Below are 22,656 nucleotides of genomic sequence, written 5' to 3'. Positions count from 1 at the left end.
TAGTTGTATATTTTGTTCGTAAAGATTACACGTACCTAACTTGTCTCCTGGCAAGAAAAATACGTCAGCATATTTCGCACAAATACTTTGTATACTAATGCTTTCTTCTTTGTTCAAATGATTCAATTTAATTAATGATAATAATTTCCGAACTCTTTTTCCGTCCAAATTTTCTTTGTTAAACGAACAAATATTATAATTCGATAATAAATCAATTTCAGGCCTAAAATAACTAAGATTAATTTCTGTTTCGCGAGTATTTAAAATTTGAATAAATATTTTTCCCTCTTTCGGTTGACAGATACTTCCAGCGATAAATACACCTTCACACAATTCTCTGGGAAATATAACACACGATTCATTCAAATAAGAATCAACTTGAAAAAACTTTTCACACCTCGGAGGTACCTTTATAAATGTATTTTTACCTAATTTTCCTAAACCTAAGGAGAGCGTAATTGGTTTGTCGAAGCTATTTAAAGTAAATGTATTATTTTCGTAATTTAATACACAATTATAATTAGTTAAAAATTCTTGTCCGATTAAACCATCTTGAATACAAGGCAAATTCTTTAAGACATAAAACTTATGTTTGAATTCTATTCCACATAAGGTAAACGGTATGTAAACATAGCCCTCGGTGTACGAGGTGCCACCAATACCATTTACGGCTACGCGTTTTGGATGTATTGGAATATTCCTATCTCTTATTACATCGTATTTAATCACTGACATCGAGGCGCCCGTGTCAATTAGCATTCTATATTTGGTACCTAATATTGTAAACTCTACGAAATTATTATATGTATTGCATGCTAGAATAAAGTTAGGATCGAAAAAACTCTAAGTTTTGGTTATTTTCCGAAGTAGTAACCTGTATATCGTTTTGGGATTGATTCATAAGATACCCATGCTGTTTTCTTCCGTTATTATTTCTACCTCGCGATACTGCACGTTCAAAATTATGTCCGCGTCCTCGAGAATTACTTGTGGATCCTCTATTGTTTCCTCGGTGGTATAAACTAGATGTTTGATTCGGCATCGGCCTAAATGAACTATTTGGCGTGTAATGTTGGCGTGCGTTGTTTAATACTCGACCTCTACTATGCCCCCTATAAGATGGTTGGTACTTACCTCGATGTTGAGTCGTGAAAATCGTTTCAGCTGATGTAAAAGAGCCTTGACGCGACAGTTCCTCGTCTTTGGCTGCTCTTATAACATCTTTCAGCTCTGAGTAGTTGCGGGCCGCTAAAATAGTGCTTAATCGACTGTTCCTCAAACCTTCGGTGAATCGCTGTATTGCTAATTTTTCGTTTACGGGTCTCAATATTTTAAACGCGTTATCGTCACCGTTAGCTTGGGAAATAGTCAATTCAACAAATAAATCCTCAAGTTTCTTACCAAATTCCTCAATACTCTGCGAACCTTGTCTAGATTTTAACATTTCTATTTGTAGTGCCGTGGCTGACTGCTTAGTCAACAGATTATTTTTCATGTCGGCAATAAGTTCTGTGGAAGATTCATAGTTAGATAACAAACGTAATTTGGCATTTTTAGTTAAACGAGTTTTAAGGACAAAAGAAATAAGTAACTGTTCATGTTCTTTCCTAATGGTTTGGCTATAGAATTCGATACAATCTATTAATTTTTTAGTAACTTCTTCATCTCCTGTCATAATAGGTAGAAGAGAAGTAGCAGTTTTCATGTCAAAGTCAGTCATGGTGCTAAAATCTTGGTCACTAACTAAACAAGTTGTTTGAATTTTTTGATAAAGCGATTCAATTTCTTCGCAAGCAACTAATAAGTAATTTATCTCTTCCTTTTTTATATACCCTTTAGATGCATTAAAGTTTAACTCGTCACGATATTTTATATATTCGTCATATAAACTTTTTGCCTCTAAATATTTCTGTTCTAACAACTTTTTAGTTCTTTTCCCTTTACTTAGTTTAATTAAATTTATTTTTATATTTTCAATTTGATGTTTTATATCTAATATATGATCCATTTAAATCTTAAGAAACGGCTTAAAAATATACACTTAAAAATAATGATAAAATATGAATATATCTATTGTCTATAATACCATAACACCTTTGCTGATGACACTATTTCACTTCTCCTTTTATATATTTTTCACACTTTTACACTCCTATTTTTTTTTATAAGCATCCATTGATGCGTCTCCAGGCTAAACAACACGTTCCTGATTTATTTCTCCAGTCTCTGGTCCCCGCCTCGAACGTCTGAAAGCGCTCCTGGCCATCTCCTGACGCATCCAGTTTATGTGGCAGCGTTTATATAATTTATATATGGCAAACTTTGCCCCCAAAATTAAAAGTAAAAGAAAAATACCCAAAATTATATTTGTCACTTTCTGATTTTGGTGTATTAGTTCCACGTCGGCCGAATTCACGCCTCCTGCGGCATTTTGTGCAACCACAATTTGTTCTTTACTTTGTTCTTTGCCCATTTTGTATTATGACGCTACTAACGTTCGAACAATTAAATACACGAATGTCCAATATTACACAGAGCGACATTATATTGTTATACTGCACTTCGTTAGAACCCGAAACCGAACCTTAAATGGCAGGGTCGCCATGTAAGGACGGGACTAGGTAAATAAAGTAGATGTTTAAGGTTTGAAGATAAATTTATTACTGCTCTCAATACCATGTGTCAGCTGCTTATATACTACACTACACGTAACAGCGTGTGAATGTCCCAATGCTAGGCCAAAGGCCTCCTCTCCTCTTTTTGAGGAGAAGGTTTGGAGCTTATTCCACCACGCTGCTCCAATGCGGGCCGGTAGAATACACATGTGGCAGAATTTCAGCGAAATTAGACACATGCAGGTTTCCTCACGATGTTTTCCTTCACCGTCAAACACGAGATGAATTATAATCACAAATTAAGCACATGAACTGATTTTTTGTGCTTGCCAGGGTTTGAACCCACGATCATCGGTTAAGATTCACGCGTTCTTACCACTAGGCCATCTTCGGCTTTTTTTTCATTTTCATTTATATATAGAATATTTAATATATAAAGCCGTAATTTGCAGCTACATAAACATGTCATTTATTTACATTTTTATTCAGGGTGAGCCTGTAGAATATTAATTTTTTTTTCCATAACATGCGTAAGCGTTGGAAACATTATATAACTGTACTGTAGTGTGTGTAATGGTACTGCCATTACATAGAAAAAAAAATGTGATAGTTATTTTTATTTCAAAAGTTGATTTCATAATTGAGAAGAATAATATCATCACAATCTAAAACCGATATTTAAATTCATTTTTTCTATAAAATAGGTAGGCGGATGGAAAAATGGGCGACCTGATGGTAAGTTACCATAGACATAGAACCAAAATATTATCTCCTTCGTGCCTATAGTTACGCTGGCTCACTCACCCTTTATAAGCAAAACAGCAATACCAAGTACTACTGTTTTGCGGTAAAATATCAAATGAGTGCGTCGTACCTCTGACATTTATTTTATAAACTACATAACATCGTGTTTTAATTAGATAGTGGGTCGTAAGTTCATATCACGCTTTTGATATTATTTGATTTCTATATTTGGCTTTAGTTATCTTGAAAGTCATTGACGATTCGCTAAAAATATCCGAGTCGTTGAAATAACCAGTAAATGCATGCATGCATTCCCCACCCTAATGCTTTGTATACAGAATAACTACATTAATGAAATGATAACATATTTTCTTATTTCTAGGGGTGGTCTAGTGTTACCAGTTGTAATAAATAATGACCCCATTTGAAGTCGTCTAACTGCCTAATTGCTAAATCGCTTTAAAGCCAGCCATCTTCGAAGTATTTATATGAATAATTCAGACACATCATTACTATTGTTTTCAAATGTATTAAGTATATTCATAGTAAGTACAATTGCTTTATGCCCACTTAGATAATAATTGGAAATTAAAATGACATTATAATAATTGAAGCACTTTTTTATTTAAATTTTATGATATAATCATGAAATATACAATCATAATTTAACTATGCAATAAAAAAAGATAAAACAAAACATAGCAAGTATAATATTCAAATAATAGAAAAAAAAACACATGACATCCAAAATATTGTCTTATGTACATATATAAAATTACAGAATATTTAGAAAGCTTTAGTAATTAAAAAGCAACAACGGCTGCGCCGGCTTTATAGGTCGGGACGTGCCCTGATTATGTGATACTGTCAGCGTGACTACGCAAGTTGCATCCCACACAAGGACACGTCCCATCCACTGTTTGTGTTGACAATGAACATCATGACAGACATGATGTTGAAAACATCAAACTTTGCAAATTTGCTTACTCCGTATATATTATGCTTAGAAATACCTGAAACCCAGAGTAAAGGTTTCAAGTAATGTTAAGATTCAAGTACTCTACTTGAATCTTAACATTACTCTTCTCTCTTGACCACTGAACTATGCCATCTCTTAAAAACTACTTAACAAAGCAATTAAAGTACTTACTAGTACTTAGATTTTTCAGGATATAATATTCTCAGATTCAGGATTAAGCTGCAGCAAACTACAAAGCTCTTTTCAGTAGATTCGTAAATGAGTAAGGCCATGGATATGTCCCTCTGTCTATATATATAAGCGCCGTAAAATAATCATGAATAGAAAAAAAAGTTTAAGACCGAAGCATTATCGATGATTAAGAAATATGATTTGATTAATTAGCGCCATCGAACATATTGTGACATACATTAAAATAAATAGAGACTTAAAAATAGAATCGTTAAAAAAAGCCCTACCACCAGTATAGTTGCAAAGGAACTATTTAAAATTTATTAAATGAACTCAACTCCATCCAATATCCATAACATTCATTCAATTATTAATTGTGACATGTAGTATGATTATTATTACTTAATTTCATTGGAATTCTATGTTATATATTGTAATATATTTGTAAAGTATTATCTGTGTTGGTCAAAATAAACGCTTATTATTATTATTAATAGAACTGAGGTTATATTTTTGACAGCTAATAAATAAATATATTTTATTTCAAACGTAACAATGCGTGAATGTCTAACAATTGGACAAAAAAACTTCCCCATCTTCACCAGGCTTAGCGGGCCAAGTTGGCTGATACCACGCTGATCCAATGCGCGTTTCATCCCAAACATTCAATATACTTAAATATTACTTTACCTAAAATTATATTAACTACGTAAAGTCACAAACATATTTTTTCCCAATAGGTAGGCGGACGAGCAAGTGGGCCACCTGAGGGTAAATGGTCACGACCACCCGTAGACATAAATGTTTACCATCGCTTACATCGCCAATGCGCCAATAACCGTGAAAACTAAGATTGTATGTCCCCTGTGCCTGTGCTAATAAAATAGAAAAAAAATAACAATTACATTAACCTAGATCAGAATATGGTAAGAAAAATATAATGGTGCGTCCAGATATGGCGAATGCGCCGCTCAGCACGCGTGCAGAACTTTATATTTTATGGACGCCTTTCAAAACCTCAACACTCACCTTTTATAAACAAAAAACATTTTTAACAATTAAATTATTCAAAAATATGATACTACGAATACCTTCGGATTAAACAAATCATCGCTAATGAATCACGAATAACTATGTCCACGGGCCATTTCGTCTCATAATAAAAAGCCTTCTAGGATTAAATACATACATTTCATAGGATTAAGTACATACATTTCATCTAAAAATGGCAAAGGCTTTATACTTAATATGTAAGATTAATATTAATAATTTTCTTTATTGTATTATTATTCTTAACAAAAAAACCTTTCAAAATCATACATGTATTCGAGAATATCATATGTATAGTCTTAATTACACAAATAATTAAATGTTGTAACGTCATAACGACATCACACAAGTGAAACTATTCAAACGGCACGACAGAATTTTCAATTTGCTTGTAAAAAACCTACTTAAATGTACTTCATTTTGATTTTGCCTCTTAATCGCCTGTACTGTCGACTCAGTAATCCTCGGGTCCGCGATAAAGACACTAATGCGTGTATTTTGTCTAAGAAACTCAGGGTGAAAAGAAAATGTATGTTGACCACTTACTAGCATTCGACATTCCTTTTTATTCAAAGCTGAAAGCTGAAACAGAATACACGATGAAGTAGTTACCTCAGCGCTGTAACTGTACATTATTCGTTGTATAGAATCCCATTTTCCTTTTGGCTTATATTGCTTTAGCTCAATAACCAGGAAAGAATAAGTTACGTGGGTGATAACTAATGACATATTATATAGTTCAATTACATTAAACCTTTATGACGAATAGTATCATTATATAATGGGCAAGGTGTTCGCTTTTATATTAGAAATTAAATTATATTCTCAAATACGATTAGCTTCACTATTTATTAATTTAAATCTTATTTTTTTTATTTTTATAAAATAGGTAGGACGAGCATGTTGGCCACCTGATGGTAAGTGGTCAACAACGCCCATAGACATTAGCGTCGTAAGATATGTTAACTTACATAGCCAATGCACCACCAACTTTGGGAACTAAGATCTTATGTCCCTTGTTGCCTGTAATTACACTGGCTAACTCACCCTTCAAACCGGAACACAACAATCCCAAGGACTGCTATTTTGCGGTAGAATATCTGATAAGTGGATGATACCTACCCGGACGAGCTTGCTTAAAGCCCTACCACCAGTGAAACGTGAATAAAACTTTAATTGATAATGCGAATAACTCAAAAAGTATTATATAAATGATAACAAAATGAGAGAAGTTAGTATTCGTTGATTTCGATGGATAAATAATAATTCCATAGTATTAACTTGATTGTTGAAAAAAAGTAACTGCTCATAAGTTTCTTGTCGGTTCTTCTCGGTAGAATCTACATTCCGAGCCGGTGGTAGCTTTACATTTAATTTATTCTTGTAATATGATAGTCATATACAAATGTGCTTATAAGAGCCTCCTTGAGTACAGTATTTGATTTAATATAGTTTCGCATTAAGCTTAAGTGTGCCTATTAATATATTTAACTTTATTTATTTTTTTGTTATAAATTAACTGTTTTATTTCAATTATATTTGTCCTATTTTATGTAACTACTACATTAATTTAAATTTGCTTTTAAGAATTGAATGAAGAACGTTTGAATTTTATGAGTTTAGTAGATATATATGCACACTAGCAGGTAGCTGATTAGAACTTACTGCGACACTGTTGTTCGCTTGCCGTGACCACATTTAAATGAGGCAGCTTTATCGCATCAATAGAGTAAAAAAGTAACTAATTGTATATACCAACCAAACAACCAGAATTGCTCGACCGTGTTTAAACCCAATATCTTTAGATAAGATTTACACGCTCTAACCACAGGACTCTGTCTCATATAAAGAGCGTTGATGAATTCAGTAACAAATATATTCCATATAAATAGTTAATAAAATAATTTTCTTTACATACAATTATGTTAACACGGAAAAATTAAATTTATTTATGCTTAATTAACGGAACACTGCACAACCATTATTTACTCAAGATTTTTCTTGTTTTCATAATATTATTCATGAATGAATGAAGAGATTCCGCTTGAATTACTCCATTTGTTTGTCAGGGCCTCATTATACAGTTTTACGACATTTACACACGTAACGAGATATTACTATTTTTGTTTTATTGTATTAGGTAGTCAGGCTGGCAAGTAGGCTACCTGGTGGTAAGTGGTCATCACTGCCAATAGATATTGGCGCTGTAAGCAATATTAACCAAACCATTACATCGCTGAGCGCCACTAAACTTGGGAACTAAAATGTTGTACCTGTAGTTACACTGGCTCATTCAAACCGCGTCACGTCAGCATGCGAAAGCGATCCCGTGGCGCTCCACGTTAAGACGGAAATGTTACCGCTGGTTTTTTAGTGGGTATTCCGATGTTCGGGGCACACTCGGTGACTTGGACACTGGTCAGCCCCACAAACCTCCCCACCGTGGTGGAAACGCGTAACGCGTTTTTCCAGCGTTAAAAAAGGGTCATTTAAACCGGAACACAACTTTTAATACGTATATTTATGTACTTTTTCAATAAATAAATAAAATTATGATCGACAGACGCAAAACGACAACATAATACAAACATAAATATATTATACTAGACGCTCTGAAAGATATAAGACTAAGCTTATCATATCATATAACATCTCTTGAACCTAACGGCTAATTTATAGTGGTGCAGGTCGATCCTCCTCGTTGTGCATCCAGGGCATTGTCACCTTGGAGTGCATGATTGCCATGACAACGACTGATACGACAATAATTCGATACGAATCACTGGCACGTCTCTGATTAACAGAGTGAACTGTGTGATTTGCTGTAGACGCATGAAGTGGTCCTTTCTACGACCTAGAGAAGAGCGGGGTAATCTTATGCGAATGTATGCGCCAACGACCTGATGCAAGGGATTAAGATCACTAACTTCCTCTCTGATAGTATTCGCCGAATGCGCGCGGAACCGAATTTGGCTTAAGACGAGTTTTTTCCTTTCCATAGGTTAAGTTATGCCGTATGAACACAGGATCACGCGTGAGGGGTTTGTGTAATGTCAAAACGATTCCTAGAACTAGTTGAGAACGGCCGTCGTAAGGGTTTTAATGGATAAGAATCCCACATACCCGGGATTACCCCAGGGAGATGTCCTTATAAATGTTGCCTACATGCGTAAAAAAAATACTACCTTATAAGGAGACAGATCCCGAGGGTTTGAGCTTAGAATGGAGGCAATAAAAAGTTATTGGTTTTTTGTCCAAAAAATCTTTCTTATTTATTTATTAATGCTTTATTGCACCAACTTTACAAACATTTAGTAACATATTATAGCAAGTAGAACATATAGTATGCAAAGGCGGCCTTATCACTTATGTAAAAAGAAACGTTTATGTCTTTTTTAGCCAGGATCACTAATCGGGCATAGTGTGCGAACAACTCATATTTAAAATTTATTGAGCTTAATACAAATATGCAATATACCAACCTACATACATACATATATATATATATATATATATATATATATATATATATATATATATATACATATAGACATACATACATACATATAAATTTAAATAACCCTATACATATAATAATACAACATGCTATAGTTAATTGATAGATAATAAGCAAACGACTTAAAAATCTTTTATTTAGGTTTGTCTGAATACTCGATTAATTTGTAGTTAAAAAGATACTCACTAAAATGAACAATGTGTTTAACTTTACCCATTAACAAATTTCAATCGTTTATTTATATATTTAAGGTTTATTATACAATACGAGAACAGGCATATATGTGATAAAAATACACGTTGTACATATTTGCTGAGCCCTATAGAGAATTTATTTAATTGTATACAGATGTTTATGTAATATAAACAGAAATTCGTTTAAGGAAATGAGTAACCACTTAGTGTCTAACCGGTTCTATTCGGTAGAATTTACATTCCGAGCCCGTACATGTAATAGCCTACTTGAATAAAGCATACTTTGATTTAAAGGAATTTATATTTGAGAGCCGTAATAGCCCAATTGTTCGAACACGTGAATTTTAACCGATGATCGGGGGTATATACCCAGGCTAACAACACTGAATTTTAATTTGTTTAATTTGTATTGATAATTAATATAAAAACATTATTATTAATATAAAAACAAACGTTATCTTCAAATCCTCTCCTTCTTCCTTGACATTAACAGGCCGCTACTTTGCTTTATTCGAAAAAAAACCGTAAAATTACTTTGTAATTCATTTCGATGAGGAACCAGTATTGCAATAAACTGCAGCTAACGAAATTATACTACCATTCAATCAGCAAATGTCATAACAATTACAAAAAAACTTCGTGATTCTTCGTCATCGAAAAATTTTTTTTAACACTTGTGGGGAATACATACACACAATTTTAATATTAATTAAGAACACGATATACTTGCACTAATTAATCAAAAAAATATAAATATAAATTACAACGCAAACCCGAGTCAACGGCGTTGTTAAGGAGTACCGATGGCTTGTGCCTATGCGCCGTCCACGATTGTCGCAGCGCAGTGACCGTTTACTTGCGCTACCCTCAACTTGTGATATTACGATCGGCCTTAAATAATTGCCGCTCTTTCATGATATTATATATTAATGTGAACATCAATACTTAGAGTATTTCGTCGTGATGTTCTGATTTCTGTGACTCACTTTGTATGTATTTTAGTGTTCTCTTTACTCCTTCTGACTGTGTTTTGTAGTAAATTAAATGTGTCCGGTTCGACTAGTGCCTTTATTTTATTCTTTTATTAGACTATCGAACTTATATTTGCTAGGCGTTATTAACGCATACGGACCCTCTACAACCAAACACTTATGAAGAGTTATTAAGTTTGATAAAGAGGTTCAAAGTTTTTTTTTATTTGGTTCGAATTGTATACACACTATGCTGAGGCAATGTTTTAATTTTTTATTTTTATAGAATCGAAACTTTTCAGAAATTCAATTTATTTATTTAAGCGTCCAATAGCCGAAGCATTCAGGGTCGTAATGTTTCTTTTGCAATTTTCATTCATTCATTTCTACTAATGTCGTAAAACGAACGATTCGAAACCGCTCGTTATATTTAATAATATTTTTCCTGATGATATTAACGTTTAATATAAATCAAAATGAAAATTAATTTAACAAATAATACGGAACCTAGTTTTGGGGTATAAAGCAAAATTGTTAATATATTTGTAAATTGTGGTAAGTTATCCCCACTTCCTATAGACATTAGAAATGTGACAAATATTAACCATCCCTTACATCGCTAATGGTACGGTACTACTAACCTTGGTAACAAAGATGTTATATCCCTAGTGCCTTTAGTAACACTGGTTCACTCACCCTTTAAATTATAAAAATACCAAATATATATGTGATATCTAGACAAGCGGACTCACACAAAGCCCTGCCACCAAGTATCATCCACAGTTAATAAAGAAGCTAATATAATACCGTCCCTCACATCAATAATGAAACTTCATATAATGTATTGGTTCAAATAACTCTTACGTACATCATAAAATAAAATGAGATGTGAAGATGACCTTATTAAGTGTTCATTGCAATATCGTTATATTACCTTATAGAATATTAAACTTGGAATTGTTGTTTATTGCGATTACGAGTACATCAGAAATTTATATTTATAGAAATAGTTTTATCTATAATTTAGTTCGGAAATTTATTAATTTGTTAAAACTATAAACAAGGTTGTAAATTCTAAGGAAAAGTGCTCGGATCCCAGGTCGGTAAAATTTTTTATTGGGTTTTCCAGTTATGTCTATTGGTAGTAGGGCTTTGTGCAAGCTCGTCTGGATAGGTACCACCGAGTGGGTGGTCAGATATTCTATCGCAAAAGTGATATCGCAAGAGTGGTGAGTGAGCCAGAGTAATTCTACTATTAAAAATTCTACTGTCTTGGTTATGTAGGTACACTTTTACATTACTCGTAGATTTTTGTTTCATTTTAACCAAAAAAATCAATCCATGAATTATTTTATTTTAATTATTGATGTGTTGCATAATAACAATAATAACGAGAACTCTTGCAAGGTGGTCTCCGATAATGAATCAGCGTCCTCAACATCCTCCAATGTTTCGGTTTTTAGGTTGCCAACATAGGATGTCCATTTTGTGACGTCAAACTGTTGTTCAAATAAAATGTTTTTTTGTTATTTTATAAATTGTTCTCGTATTAATTTTTTAGTATAGATTTTTCTTTATTTATTTTACGTGTGGAGACGAATTTATTTATCTATTACGCTTATCTAATGACAAAAGTATCAAAAGCTACTTATATAATATTAAAATATAAGGCATTTATAGTTAATCGGTCAATCGTCACAAAATCAATTTGTATCAACAATGAAACAGTTATAATCCACCCAAACGTGTTTGCATTAAGTTTCGATGAACACGAAATAAATAATTGTAAACGCGTGTTGTATTTTTTTTGCAGAACAATGGCGTGTTCATATGTATGCAACGAATCTGAGAAACAATTAATCGTGATCCTAGCCTCTTGTATTCATTCAGTTATCGGTTATATTGGCTGAAACAAACACATAATTACACATATTGTTATAATTTGCATTACATAGCGTCACTTCTAAAACACATATGACTTAGTAGATCTATATTACTAATATTAAAAACATTTACTCTATTACGTTTTTTTTTTAAATACACTTTATTTTCTATTGTATTCTCTGACGCATTTTAGATCTGTAGTTAGTTATAATTCAGAATTATTTATATAAATTACACTACAAGTTGGCTTTTATATAAATGTGATCTTTAAATGAACAAGCCGAGATGGCCTAGTGATGAGATGATGATGATGATAGAGATGATCGTGGGTTCAAATCCGGGCAAGCACCACTGAATTTTCATGTGCTTAATTTGTGTTTATAATTCATCTCGTGCTTGACGGTGAAGGAAAACATCGTGAGGAAACCTGCATTTGTCTTATTTCATTGAAATCCTGCCACATGTGCATTCTACCAACCCGCATTGGAGCAGCGTGGTGGAACAAGCTCCAAACCTTCTCCTCAAAAGGGAGAGGAGGCCTTGGCCCAGCAGTGGGACATTAACAGGCTGTTACTGAAATGAACATGTCAATTTTATATTTCACACAAAACAACTTACATACTTAATGAGCGATAAACCCAATGCACGATTTTATATAACTTTACCAAAACCCCCGAAACGCGCGGCACATACTGGTACTATAGTAACTGGTGGTAGATTTTTCAGCTAGACATTACAAATAAACGACCTCAATTATTATAACTATAGATAATCATTTTAAAATTTGAGTTAAAAGTACAAAAAAGGTATAAATTCTAAACGCCGTCTATTTGTCATTCAAAAGATTTAATGTATACGATATTTCTCATAAGGGCCGCGTAAATAAATTTTGTAATTAATCGAGCAAAGATTTAAATAACTTTTAATACAGAGATTATCTGTATAGCTTTCTCGTTTTCGTTCATATATATTTCTAGGCCGTCGGAATTATGGTAAGAGTGTTTATATCATTTGCAAATAAAGAATTATTTCGTGTATAATATACACATTAATTATTCAGTTATATTTAACGCCCTATCTGTATTTGCATATTATATTATATGTATATTAATCTATAATCTAAGCCATTCTATACAAAAAATTTTATTCAAATCTAATAAACACACATAGCTTAGTTTGTGTGACATTTAATTTTATACATATCACATAGTGCATATACGTGAAAACACATATATACAGATGTCATGGCTATGATACTCTCAGGTTCATAAACTATATCCATACAAATTAAGTTGATCAGCACAAATTATCAAATACGTCTAATTTTTAATTATATATTCTAATTTACTGGTGGTAGGGCTTTGTGCAAGCTCGTCTGGGTAGGTACCACCCACTCATCAGATATTCTACCGCAAAACAGCAATACTTGATATTGTTGTGTTCCGGTTTGAAGGGTGAGTGAGCCAGTGTAATTACAGGCACAAGGGACATAAAATCTTAGTTCCCAAGGTTGGTGGCGCATTGGATATGTAAGCGATGGTTGACATTTCTTACAATGCCAATGTCTAAGAGCGTTGGTGACCACTTACCATCAGGTGGCCCATATGCTCGTCCGCCTTCCTATTCTATATAAAAAAAAAAAAAAAAAATTATAAAAATATTCTTTTTAAATAAATGTCACGGATTCAAATGGATTGCCATGTAAATGGCCGCCATTCTCATCCAATATGTCACACGCACATAGCACGTCCAGCGCTGGCGCTATCCTGAGAGCAAGAGACCAAGAGACCAAGTGTATCACTCGACAACCGATCACACGCACTACTGACAGATACACAATTATATTTTCATACTTTCATCATTCGGCTGTACAATTAAATAGGCAGTCTTATATTTTTTTACAACATGACGTCCGACAACCGACCAGTGATCCATAAGACGTCAATTGCCTTGTGTGGTGTTGCTATCCTAATAGAATAAGTGACGTCGTATACCCGCATAAATTTATTATCTCTGACATATGTTTATTTCACACAAAGATAAAATAGATTAAAGATGTCAATGTAAATATTCACACAGACTATCTACGGCAGAGAGTTCTAATCAAGAAGGTTATTGCATATTAACCACGACCTTTATAACCTTTTGGTTGAAATTTAACCTTTTTTTTATCTTGTACGATATTATTTTTATTCCTTAGTCGAATTTTTTTATAATTCCAGAAACGTCTCAACTTAAAATGTTATTTTATGACTCCAGTTAAATATTATTTTAATATTATTACACTAAGATACCAACATCATGAACGATAATGGAAAACTATCGTTCCATGTTTATTCAAAAATCGGCGTAGACGGATCATAAATAATAATAATCTTTAAAATTGGCTTTTAAAATTATTAAGTGCAATCCATTATTTTGTTAAATATTTTTTAATTTGTTTCAATCCGAGTACTTTAATTGCGTGACACCGCCAATAGCGTATAATGTTTTATTAAACACATACATTATAGCTGTCGCGCGACGCCCGCCAATACTGTAACATAAAAACCAATACTTATTAAATAATTTATAATTAAAGATAAATAACAATTAAATAAATATTGATCTTATTGATATATAATACCAATAATGTTTATAGTATACGCGCCACGTACGCCTAAGAGAGGAGAGGCGATGGAGGCAGGGCATGACGTTGAGGAGAGCGTTTCCCGTTTACCGTCCGTACTAGGAATCGGTCTTACCCCAAAGGCGTTCCTAAATATTCCACATCAAAAGTTACACACAATTCTTGGATATATTCTCGTATGTGACAGAATGTTATCTGCTATTTTTGAAGTCAAGTTAAACACGTAAACTCAGTCGCTTATCTAGTTTACAACGGCTCATAATACCTCATAATCTCATGACAAAATTAACATTAATAATATTGTAATTACTAGCTCCGGTGCCACTCATAATATTTATCGAGGAATGTGGAAGACTGCAGTTTGTCATATTGGTGACGACGATCTAAAATATTGTAAGTGAAATATATAATTATTAATGTAACCCTACAATGAACCCAAGATTAAAATTCATTAAAGTAAATGATAGACTAAATAAGTTTCGTCTAGCATAGAGTTTATCGACTTGTCCGGATCAAGAGTCTTAGGTTCCATTCCCGCTCATGCAGAAATAGATTCGGTCTGGAGTCATTCTCGCGAATGTTTTCTAATTAAGATTAATATAATGGAGAGACCTACGTCAATACTGATAAAAATAGCATGCAAGGAAAGGTTAGATACATGACATAATGCCTTATTTATAAACGTTGCTTAGCGTCTATTTAGCTATATATTGATTTCTCTATTTGTGTCATTATTGATTTGACATTTGAAAGAAGAAAAAAAAACAGCATTATTTAATTAATTAACTATTTTATACACTTTATTTGTTTTTTTATTTGGGAAAAGTCAAGAGCGCGAACCACATGAAAATTATAAAAAGTTGGTGTAATGATACCTTTTTCAAGTTCGAATAACTATGAAATTAACTTTTACAAATTTTATTTTAACACCAAAAATACGTAACACTTCTTCATTCAAACATAGCCACATCCTTATCCACCAACTCGCATTGGAGCAGCGTGGTTAAGCTCCATACCTTCTTCTCAAAAAGGGAGAGGAGGCCTTAGCTCAGCAGTGGGACATTCACAGGCTGTTACTGTAGTTCTTATCCGCCTACTCCTTAATATCAATATACTAAAGGACTATTAATATGTGTATCAAATCATTAACCAAGTTCACGTTACTGACAATATATATACATATTGTTTATCGACCAAATAAATTAACGGACACGGATTGGGTTAATATTTCTGAATCGATTAATCAAACGCTATAAATACAACGGCACGACGCTGGGAATAAATTTCCTCGCTTCGATGCAGTTGCCGTAATTAGTTTTAATAGTTCCCTTTGTTTGATGTTAAGTATAAATACAGCCGAGGCGGCTCAGTGACTAGATGAACGACACATGTGAATGTTAGCCGGAGACTGCGTGTTCGAATGTACTAATCTGTCACGATGCGATGCATGCGATGAAATGTAAACAAAACTGCATGTTTTGAATTTTACCACATATGTATATGCCAAACCGCGTTCGAGCAGCGTGGGGGAGTAAGCTCTTCACTTCGCCTTTAGTATATTTCCAGTCTAACTTTACTCTTGAAATAAACAGCTAATTAATAGTAGTCTTTTTTAAGTATACCTTTTGTTCTCCTCTCTTTAATTAGAGGTTTTTCTCATTAAATATATATTATAATTTTAACATAAAAAAAACATCAAGAACATTACCATTAATAAACGAACATGTAAGTATTTTAATTAATCTAAAACTAATTTATATCTTGCAATTTGTTAAACTAATTTTGTTGGAAATGTGATATTTCATTTTATTTAGGAAAAGGTTTTAATAAAATTAGATCGGTTATTTGAACGTTAACTGAATTATTAAATAGTTAATTAATTTATATAACAATGTGCTACTATTGTCGTAATAGAAACATTAGAATACAGGTTCAAATCTGGACACACACCATTAAATAAGGCCTCATTTCCGTTTCAATTTAATTAAGTACGTTGTACGTACGATCCAGTGCTTATAAAATTGATCATCTTATAAAAATACCAAAAATATATTTAATGTATTAATATATTTAAGTAACATAAGAACATTAAAAAAAGAAAGTCCGTCTTAATCTAAGATACGTTTTTATAATAATGTTTTTTGAAGTTGTAATTTCGAAGAAAAAGAAATTGCGTTTTGTTTGGAAAAAATTGAGATTATGTTATGTTTGGATTCGAATGATAATTGTAATATGTTTAATTATTTTTACTTAATACATTGTATATTAAGTAAAAATAATTAAACTCTGACGTGATAGTGATTTAGAACTATTTAAATATTTATAAAATATAATATAAGTAAAAACATAGCTTCATTTTGTAACTGTAACTACTTTACCAAATTTACTTTTGGTAAAGTAGTCACAGTTTTACCCGGTAGAAAGGCTAAGTGCAGGCCCGTTTTGTGCGTTAAACAGCAATAATTAGTATTGTTGCGTTGCGGTTTGAAGGGTGAGTGAGCCAGTGTAACTACAGGCACAAGGGACATAACATCTTAGTTTCCAAAGTTGGTGGCGCATTGACGATGTGAGTAATAGAATTATTTTTCTTACATTACCAATGTCAATGGGCGGTGGTGAAGACTTACCATCAGGTGTCCCATTTGCTCGTCCGCCTGCCTATAAATAACATAAAAAATACAGGGCAAAATTCAATAACTATGTGTAAAGTTTTATACGTAATAATGTCAATTATTTAATCGCCTAAATACATATATCGTTGTTTAATATATAATTCGTCTAAACTATATCGTAGCTTATAACCGAGTTCCAGAGGTTCCAGAGGGCCAATAAAAGCTTAATATGTAATAAGCATTTATTAATTACGTATTTAAATATTTCATTTTATTGCACATAAAAAACTTTTTGGTATAAAAAACAAAATAATTTTTAATTAGCTTAAAGAAAATTTCAAATGTATTAAAATAATATCTATTACTTATTTTATACATGTTGGTTATTGGATGGCTATTAAAACTATGGAATCCAACGTGGTTTGAAGGGAACGCAACACCTTTGCAAGTCAAAGATATACTCAATACGTTGAAACATAAAGAAGACGAAGGAGAATTTGATGTAGGCACTTCTGACGAGTCTAAATCAGACTAAATTTCGTATTTTTTATTTAATTATTATGTTTTGCTGTATTGTACTGTTGATAAAAAAAGACCGAATAAATGAAAAAAATAACCACATGCTTCCGGGCGTAGTTTGCAGCATGCATCAATTGTTTAAAGTCACATTGGCTTAACATAAATTGTTCAGAAATATTCCAGATCGTGATCCAGCATTGTGGGATCAGATTGGAGTCGAGGCCTTTTACTTTTTGTATAAATTTCTCTTTGTTATTGATATATCTGTACGTATGTGTTGTGTCATTCTTATCTTAATCAACTATTTATAATGCTACTTACCGAACAATAGAAGCAGTAGATCGCTCAAAGCCAAGCTGAATAGGTAATAATTAGTGTCTGTGTGCATAGCCGGGTGGCGGACGATCACTACACACACCGCGACGTTCCCTATCACCCCGGTTAGGAATATCACAAGCAGGAATACCGTTATGGGCACGATTCTAAGCAATGGTAACCTCCTGGGGCCCATCATACACCACAACATTTCGTCTTCACTGCAGTCAAAGTAACTCAAATTTGTGCATCTTGAGTAAAACTCATCGGCGGTCTCGTTGGGACGGAGGAATTCCTCCATTTTTAAAGATTGTATTTTATACAAGTGTTTTTTATTCTTGAAAATATATTTTTTGTCCTATAGTTATTTTCATCTTTCTTGATCAATCTTATTATCATTAAAATATATAATTTAATTATTTAATAATATTTTAAAAAAAATCAAGTTTCTTTAAAAATATGCAATAAGATTCATGTAAAACTTTTATATTTAATAGTAAACTAATAACTCATTCGGTCTTACAAGTCTTTTCATACTTTACAGGTGATAATATAATCGGTGCATATTACGAAAAAAAATTTAAAAATAAAGTTTTATGTAGATATTATAGTTTTTAAATTGTATTATCGTTCACTTTACTTCAGCGCAACAGGATAACTTTCTACGACAGAAACGCGTAGACGTTCTACGTAGCTACGTCAGTAGCGGGCCGCGGCCGAGAGTCGACTGGGTGATGGGTGTAACGAAAACAGTCATAATAATAAATAATTAAATGATAAATATATAAAAGGCTGATTGTTTACAGAAATTCAATTTCCTTTAACGAACTCAATTAATAGCAATGCAATTCTCGGTTATAATCGAATGATAAAATCAACATTTCCAATAAGTCAAAAAACTATTGTGGTTTTTTCTCCGTAGCCGTGCCGTTGCTTATAACATTTGTGTGGATGTTTTAACATTGTCTTTTATTTAAGGGTATTTTTAAGACTATATTTGAAAATAAAATATTAATACTATATGAGATTCCTACTTGCGGTATTTGAAAGAATCTACGTTCCTAGCAGTGGTGACTTTATATTAAATTTAATCTTGTAATATGAAGATGCATAAGTTAGACTTTCCTTGAATAAATTATATTGGATCTCGTTTTTTTCAATTATTTCAGCACCCTTGGATCTTCAAGCGCACCTAAACTGGTTAAGAGTTTCCATTCATTAAATTTCGACCATTGTTTATTATAGTCAAACAAATAGCCAGTAACACTGTATATATCCCAGTTCTAGGCAACGGTTCGTAGCTTATTATGTTTACTTATTACTGTTACTGTTTAGATTCAGTCATATTAATATATTATTTATTCAAGTAAACTTTGCAAAAAGGCGTTTATGAATTGTCAATAATGTAATGAAAATAGTTTTAATCCATTGCCTTTTTGAAAGCAACTTCTAGCGAGAAGAAATGTTAAAAAGCTCGCGCAGTTTCTCTTTTAATGTAAATCGCTTTTACAATGTGTCTTATCACATCTGTTACAAAGTCAAAGTCGAAATCTTTTATTCAATATAGAAGAGTTACATTTACTTATTGATTGTCGTAAATCTACCACCAGTTCGGAAATAAACACCTCAGGCCTGAGAAGAACCGGCGAAAGAAATTCAGCGGGTTTATTTTTATTTTATACCTCATCCTTTACAATTATAAGTAATTTCCACCAACCCGCATTGGAGCAGCGTGGTGGAATAAGCTCCTAACCTTCTCCTCAAAAAGGGAGAGGAGGCCTTAGCCCAATAGTGGGACATTCACAGGCTGTTACTATACAACAATAGCAAACATACATCAGTCCTACATTGAAAACCGAGCTTAAATTCAAGCATATTCAGTAAGCAGGTCTGTATAATTCATCTCAATAAACGAGATAGTAAATACACGGCAAAAATGTAATTCATCAGTCTCGAGGGAAATCATACAACTATTACACATCAACGCTTTAGCATACCACTAAACTGATACATAAAATGATACACAAATATTTCAAATCAAACATTATTCGGGGAAGTTGTATTACACTTTATAACATTTAAAATGATGTAGTGTTATGAATAGACAACTGTATTTATAGAACTTCTTTTTTTTTCTTTTTATTTATATTTGCCGGGAGGGCAAATGACTCTACTCCACCTGACGGTAAGTGGTAGTAGAGTCCAAACGTAACGACGGCCAGTACAGTCCTAAAGAATGTTCCGCACTAGCCTTCGCCTTGCCGGCCTGCAGGATGCCTCTTCACGCCTCGATCGAGAACAAAGTAATTCAAATTTTTATATATGAAATGTACTTCAAAGCCGAGATAATCATACTCGTTTGTCCTAAAGGATACACACGCGAGATACGCGTGTCTTAATTAAAGATCGTGGGATCAAATCCAAACAAACTCGACAAGCTTACATATTTTTAATAAAATTTGTGTTTATCTCATGTTCGGCAGTGAAGATGAACTCGAAGTTGCAATTAATTGAAATCCTACCACATGTGTACGTATTAACCTGCATTGGAAACCGCTTCTAAAAGAGATTTTCCTAGCAGTGAGATGTTATAAAGAACAAACACTTTATTCATAAGCAAAAAGTATACCAGACAAAATTTAACTAAATATTAAAATGAAAGAATTGTCCAAAAACGTTTAAAATTTTTTAATGAAAAACTTAGTATCGACATTTACAAGTAAACAAAAAATATTAGATATCTTTTTACTACATAGTAAATATTGCGACATAAAAAGGCACACTACAGCAAAATAAAATATATTTCGATATCTGCCGCCGACATCTAGTACAAATAGGTACCATTCAGCTATTGTGTTGGCGTTTGAAAACTCAACACTGATTTTCAATGGTATCATTTGTGCCTTGACAAAATGTCTCACTAAAACAATTTCATTAAAAAGTACTTAAATATAAATAACGATACTCTGATTTGTTATGTCTACCAGAAGTGTAGTTAAATTTACATTTTATACAATAACATTAGGATTTTATACATTTGCATAATCTGTGCAAGCCCGTCTGTGTATGTCTTACTCGTCAGATATTCTACCATCAAACAGCAATACGTTGTAGGGTAAGTGAGCCAGTGTACAGGCACAAGGGACATAACAATAGGGACTTAGTTCCCAAGGCTGGTAGCGCATTGGTAATGTAAAGATGAAATTCTTACAGTGCCGATTATTATGGGTGGTGGTGACCACTTATCAGTAGGTGGGCAATTAACCGACTTAGCTATTATATAAAATAACGACCATTGGTACCTTAATCGTACATTAAAAATTATTTCAATTTACCATTTCACATGCTTACAATTTATTACAAAGTACATTTTCAAGAACTAGTTTAATATAAAGTTAAGAGCCTTTTCATTTAACAGCCCAGTAATTATTTAAGCTAAGTACAAATGGCAAAACCTTTTATATAATTAAAAATATATTTTCGAAAAAACTTGAATTCAATTCTTGACGTTTATTTGTACTAGCGGTAAACATATTATTTTACCCTTATCATGTAGGGTGAAACACGAAGGCGATTGATCGATGTGGGTGCCAACTTTAAGTAAGGTGATGAATTTTTTTTTCACCATCTTACATATAAGTACATATATATCCAACAAAGCGTTCAAGCCGCTTCTGTTTCTAAAACATTGTATGGGAACGTTTTTGTGCAAAAGCTTACACAACTACTGCGTTCATAGACGAAAGCACAACATGGATATTAAACAATCACCTCTTACGTCGACCTTTAATCACGGGCTTCTCAAGGGTACGTTTTCATCTGACTATGGAAGGTTAAAATCTAATTATCCACATATTAGTGAATTAATGTGATCCGAAATTGGTTAAGATTAAAGTGTTTAAACAAATAATATAGTGTAACAGAGCCTACCCCGTAATGACAATATTTAGTGTAATGTGACTCGAAACATATTTTCACCTTTGCTGACGATGGACAATTTCGTAATTTCGAGTAACATACATAAGGAGTTATTTTTGTTAACAGCTATATATGAATTTAATGAAACTATGGTTAATTGTTCAGTGGACAGAACTGTACAAACAAGTCGAAATGCATGCATTCAAATTTGTATTGATATTTACAATTGGACCTATGAAGTACAATATACATACAAAACATCATGCCACTTTGATTTTTTAAAAATTACTCATTTTGTATGTTGCAGGCAACGACTTAATCCGAATTCCAATCCTCTGTTCAATGCTTCTGCATTTCACTAGCTTATTGATCTGATCGGATCATATGAGACAATACCCAGACCTGGAGAACTGGTGGAAGTAAATCAGTAGTAACTCTCGACCAATTTACAGAATTACACAATATAGTTACAAATAATATACTATTATTTAATTGTAAATTGGTCCTGCTTGAAAATTAGTGAATACTAACTCCTAGT

At 32.8% G+C, this 22,656-nt stretch overlaps 3 protein-coding genes across 3 annotated transcripts in view; all 3 read right to left on the bottom strand.

The window, feature by feature from the left end:
• LOC126776699 (uncharacterized) overlaps window positions 1-2,701 on the bottom strand; it is a 150,287-nt gene extending 147,586 nt beyond the window's left edge. Inside the window, exon 1 of the mRNA XM_050499326.1 lies at window positions 429-2,701. Within this exon, the coding sequence (XP_050355283.1) occupies window positions 827-2,008 (1,182 nt within the window). The 5' untranslated portion in view covers window positions 2,009-2,701 and the 3' untranslated portion in view covers window positions 429-826. The remainder of the gene's footprint in view (window positions 1-428) is intronic.
• Window positions 1-18,501, bottom strand: part of LOC126776707 (neuropeptides capa receptor-like) — a gene marked incomplete at its 5' end in the record, with an annotated part of 85,208 nt that extends 66,707 nt beyond the window's left edge. Inside the window, one exon of the mRNA XM_050499340.1 lies at window positions 18,207-18,501. Coding sequence (XP_050355297.1) covers window positions 18,207-18,501 — 295 coding nt within the window. The remainder of the gene's footprint in view (window positions 1-18,206) is intronic.
• LOC126776693 (prolyl 3-hydroxylase sudestada1) overlaps window positions 1-22,656 on the bottom strand; it is a 382,982-nt gene that overhangs the window by 185,885 nt on the left and 174,441 nt on the right. The gene's annotated exons all lie outside the window — the stretch shown is intronic.

The sequence above is a fragment of the Nymphalis io genome, chromosome 21, assembly GCF_905147045.1.
Source record: "Nymphalis io chromosome 21, ilAglIoxx1.1, whole genome shotgun sequence".
Classification (NCBI taxonomy): Eukaryota; Metazoa; Arthropoda; class Insecta; order Lepidoptera; family Nymphalidae; genus Nymphalis; species Nymphalis io.
Note: the sequence above shows the minus strand (reverse complement) of the source record. Positions and strands in the feature narration are given on the sequence as shown.